At 51.7% G+C, this 7,500-nt stretch overlaps 1 protein-coding gene across 1 annotated transcript in view; it reads right to left on the reverse strand.

Annotated features, from left to right (window-relative positions):
- Nucleotides 1-7,500, reverse strand: part of bcl3 (BCL3 transcription coactivator) — a 73,447-nt gene that overhangs the window by 58,208 nt on the left and 7,739 nt on the right. The window contains exon 2 of the mRNA XM_078205565.1: nt 293-467. Coding sequence (XP_078061691.1) covers nt 293-467 — 175 coding nt within the window. The remainder of the gene's footprint in view (nt 1-292; nt 468-7,500) is intronic.

Consider the following 7,500-nt stretch of genomic DNA (forward strand, 5'->3'; position numbering starts at 1 on the left):
CCACTGGGGTCAGGGGTCACCGTTTTAAATCAGAAAGTAGGCGTCAAACCCAGGCTGAGGCCTTGCTGCCTGGGATATCCACTCAGGCCCTTCCCCTCCCTCCCGCCATGCACATCACTCAAGAGCGGACAGCAAACGAAAAACAACCAGTCGTATTCCACCTGCCACGCCCCCAGCCCCGCCCCCCGCCCTCCCCCACAAACCCGCCCCCCCCCACCCCCCCCCCCCACCGCCCACACAACCACACCCCCCTTGACAGCTCGCGAAAGTAAAGCCAGCGGCCGCAACTCACGTGTCTCCGTCTTCGTCCTGCCTGGTTGCCATAGCGATGTCGGAGGCCAGTAGTTCCCGCTGCGTGTGGAGGCAGGGCCCGGGATGGAAGGCCGGAAGCGGGCTGACGGGAATGGGGTGCGTTGGCACGGGGCAGATGGGGAAGGAGGTGGGGGGGAGGCTGGTCTTGTTCGCACCTGTCGGGGAGACGGGGAAGAAGACATCCGTGAGGACAGGAGGAGACCCCATTCCGACATCCGCGGCAGCCCCCTCACTCAAATCTGTTCCCCAATTTTGTTAAAAGCTGGATAACTGCTCCCATGCCCACATGTCTGCCCTTGGCCTGCTGCAATGTTCCAGTGAAGTTCAACGCAAACTGGAGGAACAGCATCTCATCTTCCAGCTAGGCACTTTACAACCTTCCGGTCTCAACCTCGAGTTCAACAACTTCAGATGGCACAGTGGTTAGCCCTGCTGCCTCACAGCGCCAGAGACCCGGGTTCGATTCCCGCCGTTGGGTCACTGTCTGTGCGGAGTCTGCACATTCTCCCCGTGTCTGCGTGGGTTTCCTCCGGGTGCTCCGGTTTCCTCCCACAGTCCATAAGACGTGCTGGTTAGGTGCATTGGCCATGCTAAATTCTCCCTCAGTGCACCCGAACAGGCGCCAGAATGTGGCGACGAGGGGATTTTCACAGTAACTTCACTGCAGTGTTAATGTAAGCCTACATGTGAACTCATTTAAAAACTTTAAACTTCAGATGATTCACTCTACCCCACCTGGACCCCTTTGTTTACATATTTAATTTTTAACTGTTCTCTGCTTTTTATTTCTTTGTCTTTCTTCATTTTCCTTCCCCCCCCAACTCTTTCCCCTTATTTTATTCCCCCTTCCCTTACCTTTTCTCCCCCTTTGCTTCCCCTTTTTTCGTAATTTTACCCCTCTCCCACCCATCCCCCCTCTCCCCCCACATCTTCATCTGTCACAGTTTACCCTCTGATTTCAGCTTCTCTGCCATTTGGCCACTCACACTTTCTACTCTCTCCGTGGGCTGCCATTAGCAGCCTTTCCCCTGGTTTCTGTGGCTATAACTCATCTATCATTCCCTCCCCCTGCAGTATAAATATCTCCCACTTTCTATGCTTTTTAGCTTTGACAAAGGATCATCTGGACTCGAAACGTCAGCTCTTTTCTCTGCTTACAGATGCTGCCAGACCCGCTGAGATTTTCCAGCATTTTCTCTTTTGGTCTCAATTTTGTTTGTGGGATCTTGCTGTGCATAAATTGGCTGCTGTGTTTCCAACCTTCCGAGTGAATCACATTTCAAACAGTGCCTCAGCGGCTGGGAAAGACACTGCGATGTTCTCACATAGTGAAAACTCTGATAGAAAGGTAAAGTCTACTCTGAGTGTTGTTGGAGCTGCACCAGTCCAGGCTAGTGGGGAGTATTCCATCACACTCCTGACTTGTGCCTTGTAGATGGTGGACAGGCTTTGGGGAGTCAGGAGGCGAGTTACTCGTCGCAGTATTCCTAGCTCTGACCTGCTCTGGCAGTCACTGTGTTTATGTGGTGAGTCCAGTTGAGTTTCTGGGCAAATGGTAAACCTTCGCAAGCTAGAAACATACAAAATTGGAGCAGCAGTAGGCCATTCGGCCCTTCGAGCCTGCTCTGCCATTCATTATGATCATGGCTGATCATCTAACTCGATAGCCTGATCCCACCTCCCTCTCCCACCCCCCACCACCCCCCCCCCCCCAACACCCTTTGATCCCCTTCACCTCAAGTGCAATATCTAACTGCATGGAATCCTACAGTGCAGAAGGAGGCCATTCAGCCCATCGAGTCTGCACCGACCATAATCCCACCCAGGCACTATCCCCAAAACCCAATGCACTTACACCAGCCAGTCCCCTTGACACAAAGGGTCAATTCAGCATGGCCAATCCACCTAATCTGCACATCTTGGGACTGTGGGAGGAAACCGGAGCATCCGGAGGAAACCCACGCAGACACCGGGAGAACGTGCAAACTCAGCACAGACAGTGACCCAAGCCGGGAATCGAACCCTGACGCTGTGAGGTAGCAGTGCTAACCACTGTGCCATCCGACTTCACGCTTCTTGAAAATATTCAATGTTTTGGCTTCAACTGCTTCCTGTGGTAACGAATTCCACAGGCTGTCACTCTCTGGGTGAAGAAATGTTTCCTCACGTCCGTCCTAAATGGTCTACCCTTGAATTCTCAGACTGTGACCCCTGGTTCTGGACTCCCCCACCATCGAGAATATCCTCCCTGCGTCTACCCTGTCCAGTCCTGTTAGAATTTTAAGGGTTTTTATGAGATTCCCCCATCACTCTTCGAAACTCCAATATGTACAATCGTAACAGACTTAATCTCTCCTCATACATCAGTCCCGCCATCCCCGGAATCGGCCTGGTAAACCTTCACTGCACTCCATCGAGACCAAGAGCATCCTTCCTCAGAAAAGAAGACCAAAACTGCACACAATATTCTAGGTGTGGCCTGACCAAGGCCCTGTATCATTGCAACAACACATCCCTGCTCCTGTACTCAAAACCTCGTGCTATTTCCTTTGGAACCTGCTTGCTTACTTTCAGTGGCTGGTATACACTCCTAGAATCCCGACAGGACAGAAGGAGGCCATTCGGCCCATCGAGTCTGCACCCACCACAATCCCACCCAGCCCATATTCCCTTCACCCCACCGATTTACCCTGCTAGTCCCCCTGACACTTAGGGACAATTTAGCATGGCCAATCAACATAACCTGCACATCTTTGGAGTGTGGGAGGAAACTGGAGCACCCGGAGGAAATAAGAACACAATAAGAACATAAGAAATAAGAGCAGGAGTAGGCCATCTAGCCCCTCGAGCCTGCCCCGCCATTCAATAAGATCATGGCTGATCTGACGTGGATCAGTACCACGCAGGAAACCCACGCAGACACGGGGAGAATGTACAAACTCCACATAGCCAGTGACCCGAGGCAAGAATCGAACCTGGGTCACTGGAGCTGTGAGGCAACAGTGCTAACCACTGTGCCACCATGTCACTGTGCATTTCTCCACTCCACCTGACGAAGGGACAGCCTGTTCCGAAAGCTAGTGGCATTTGCTACCAAATAAACCTGTTGGACTTTAACCTGGTGTTGTTAAACTTCTTACTGTGTTTACCCCAGTCTAACGTCAGCATCTCCACATCATATCCATCAAACACTCCCAGGTCAGGTACAGCACAAGGTCAGATACAGAGTAAAACTCCCTCTACACTGTCCCCATCAAACACTCCCAGGACAGACACAGCACGGGGTGAGATACAGAGTAAAGCTCCCTCTACACTGTCCCATCAACCTCGCCCAGGACAGGTACAGCACGGGGTTAGATACAGAGTAACACTCCCTCTACACTGTCCCCATCAAACGCTCCCAGGACACGTACAGCACGGGGTTAGATACAGAGTAAAGCTCTCTCTACACTGTCCCCATCAAACACTTCCAGGGCAGGTACAGCACGGGGTTAGATACAGAGTAAAGCTCCCTCTACACTGTCCCCATCAAACACTCCCAGGACAGGTACAGCACGGGGTAATTGCAATGGTCGTTGGAGATGGTCATTGCCTGGCATTTGTGCAGCGCAAATTGTTACTTGCCACTTGTCAGCCCAAGTTGGGATATGATCCGGGTCTTGCTGCATTTGAACACGGGCTGCTTCAGTATCTGTGGAGTCGTGAATGGTGCTGAACATTGTGTAATCATCGGCGAACATCCCCACTGCTGATCTTGTGATGGAGGGAAGATCATTGATGAAGCAGCTGAAAGCTGGCCACGAGACACAACAGGAGTGTGTTGGAATTGTCAAATCTCGAGGTATGGGCAAGGGTTGATGTACTGAGAGAGGGAGAGAGTCCAGGGTGACATTGGGTCACAGAATCATAGACTCCCTACAGTACTGAAGAAGGCTATTCGGCCCATCGAGCCTGCACCAACCACAATCCCACCCAGGCCCTATCCCCGTAACCTCACATATTTACCCTGCTAATCCCCCTGACACTGGGGTCAATTTAGCACAGACAATTCCCCTAACCTGCATGTCTGGGGACACTAAAGGGCAATTTAACATGGCCAATCCACCTGACCCGCACATCTTTGGACTCTGGGAGGAAAGCAGAGCACCCGGAGGAAACCCACACAGACACGGGAAGAATGTGAAAACTCCACACACACAGTCACCCGAGCCGGGAATTGAACCCGGGTCCCTGGCGCTGTGAGGCAACAGTGCTAACCACTGGGCCACCGTGTCGTGGTCAAACGGGGGAGGGGAGAAATACTGTGAATGGGCTTGTCCAGACAGGGCAACCAGGCAGCGAGAGAGACAGAGCTGGACATTAGGGAGCAAGAAGCCTGGAATACAGCCAGATGTATTCTGGAAAGAATGCGGGTCAAAGAGAAGGCAAGTAAGAGTAAGAGCAGAGAGCACATGACTCATGAGAGGCAGATAAGCAGCGTTGTTCATTCTTGACAATGTCTGTGGATTGTCCCTGATCGAGAACAAGAACAAGGCAATGTGAGCTTCAACCCGCTTCCGATTTGCATACAGGATTCTGGTCTTCACCACAAACAATCAGAAGCGCTTGTTGTGCTCACACATTCACCTGCATCTGAGAATTGCCTCAGGACATTTCTCGTAAGTGACAGCACAGCGTCGTGAGGAAGGAGACCGCTCACAGAGTCAGGGAGCGTTCCATCGTTAAACAACAACCTCTCTCTTCAGCAGCACTGCTCCAAGGCAGCTTTACTCTGCATCTAACCCCGTGCTGTACCTGTCCTGGGAGTGTTTGATGGGGACAGTGTAGAGGGAGCTTTACTCTGTATCTAACCCCGTGCTGTACCTGTCCTGGGAGTGTTTGATGGGGACAGTGTAGAGGGAGCTTTACTCTGCATCTAACCCTGTGCTGTACCTGTCCTGGGAGTGTTTGGGACAGTGTAGAGGGAGCTTTACTCTGTATCTAACCCCCTGCTGTACCTGTCCTGGGAGTGTTTGATGGGGACAGTGTAGAGGGAGCTTTACTCTGTATCTAACCCCGTGCTGTACCTGTCCTGGGAGTGTTTGATGGGGACAGTGTAGAGGGAGCTTTACTCTGTATCTAACCCCGTGCTGGACCTGTCCTGGGAGTGTTTGATGGGGACAGTGTAGAGGGAGCTTTACTCTGTATCTAACCCCATGCTGTACCTGTCCTGGGAGTGTTTGATGGGGACAGTGTAGAGGGAGCTTTACTCTGTATCTAACCCCCTGCTGTACCTGTCCTGGGAGTGTTTGATGGGGACAGTGTAGAGGGAGCTTTACTCTGCATCTAACCCCGTGCTGTACCTGTCCTGGGAGTGTTTGGGACAGTGTAGAGGGAGCTTTACTCTGTATCTAACCCCCTGCTGTACCTGTCCTGGGAGTGTTTGATGGGGACAGTGTAGAGGGAGGTTTACTCTGCATCTAACCCCGTGCTGTACCTGTCCTGGGAGTGTTTGGGACAGTGTAGAGGGAGCTTTACTCTGCATCTAACCCCCTGCTGTACCTGTCCTGGGAGTGTTTGATGGGGACAGTGTAGAGGGAGCTTTACTCTGTATCTAACCCCGTGCTGTACCTGTCCTGGGAGTGTTTGATGGGAGTCATGATGTGGAGATGCCGGCGTTGGACTGGGGTGAACACAGTAAGGGTTTTAACAACACCAGGTTAAAGTCCAACAAGTTTATTTGGTAGCAAATACCATCAGCTTACGGAGCGCTGCTCTTTCGTCAGATGGAGTGGAAATCTGCTCTCAAACAGGGCACAGAGACACAAAATCAAGTTACAGAATACTGATTTGCAATCCAATCAGTATTCTGTAACTTGATTATGTGTCTCTGTGCCCTGTTTGAGAGCAGATTTCCACTCCATCTGACGAAGGAGCAGCGCTCCGAAAGCTTATGGTATTTGCTACCAAATAAACATGTTGGACTTTAACCCGGTGTTGTTAAAACCCTCACAGTGTTTGATGGGGACAGTGCAGAGGGAGCTTTACTCTGTATCTAACCCTGTGCTGTACCTGTCCTGGGAATGTTTGATGGGGACAGTGTCGAGGGAGCTTTACTCTGTATCTAACCCTGTGCTGTATCTGTCCTGGGAGCGTTTGATGGGGTCAGTGTAGAGGGAGCTTTACTCTCCATCTAACCCCGTGCTGTACCTGTCCTGGGAGTGTTTGATGGGGGAACAGTGTACATGGAGGTTTACTCTGTATCTAACCTCGTGCTGTACCTGTCCTGGGAGTGTTTGATGGGGACAGCGTAGAGGGAACTTTACTCTGTATCTAACCCCGTGCTGTACCTGTCCCGGGAGTGTTTGATGGGGACAGCGTAGAGGGAACTTTACTCTGTATCTAACCCCGTGCTGTACCTGTCCTGGGAGTGTTTGAATGGGGGACAGCGTAGAGGGAGCTTTGCTCTGTATCTAACCCCATGCTGTTCCTGTCCTGGGAGCGTTTGATGGGGACAGTGTAGAGGGAGCTTTACTCTGTATCTAACCCCGTGCTGTACCTGTCCTGGGAGTGTTTGATGGGGACAGTGTAGAGGGAGCTTTACTCTGTATCTAACCCCGTGCTGTACCTGTCCTGGGAGTGTTTGATGGGGACAGTGTAGAGGGAGCTTTACTCTGTATCTAACCCCGTGCTGTACCTGTCCTGGGGGTGTTTGATGGGGACAGTGTAGAGGGAGCTTTACTCTGTATCTAACCCCGTGCTGTACCTGTCCTGGGAGTGTTTGATGGGGACAGTGTAATTCCAGCCTTGTGACTGGTGTGTATTTCACATTTTTTGTTGCTGAAAGCCCCCAATTTAATTTAACCGAGCGACTGACCTGAGAGAACAATTGGTTGAGTGAAAGCAAGGGGAATTTGAGTGAGGCTATTAGCGTCTCCACGCTCTGGTGTCTGGCTGGGCACAGTGTGGGGTGATTTTAGTCACCGGGTCCCAGATGTTGCAGAATTCACCGGCATTACCTTGGGAAGCCCCCACACGCAGACATCTGACATGTCTGCCCAGTAAGCCCCAGTGGGAGTGAGTAACAAAACACCTTCAATATTGCCCCAATCCACTCCTCCTTCCTGACATAGAATCATCGAATCTCCACAGTGCAGAAGGAGCCCATTCGGCCCATCGAGCCTGCATCGACCACAACTCCACCCAGAC

This window comes from Mustelus asterias, unplaced genomic scaffold (genome assembly GCF_964213995.1).
Source record: "Mustelus asterias unplaced genomic scaffold, sMusAst1.hap1.1 HAP1_SCAFFOLD_828, whole genome shotgun sequence".
Classification (NCBI taxonomy): Eukaryota; Metazoa; Chordata; class Chondrichthyes; order Carcharhiniformes; family Triakidae; genus Mustelus; species Mustelus asterias.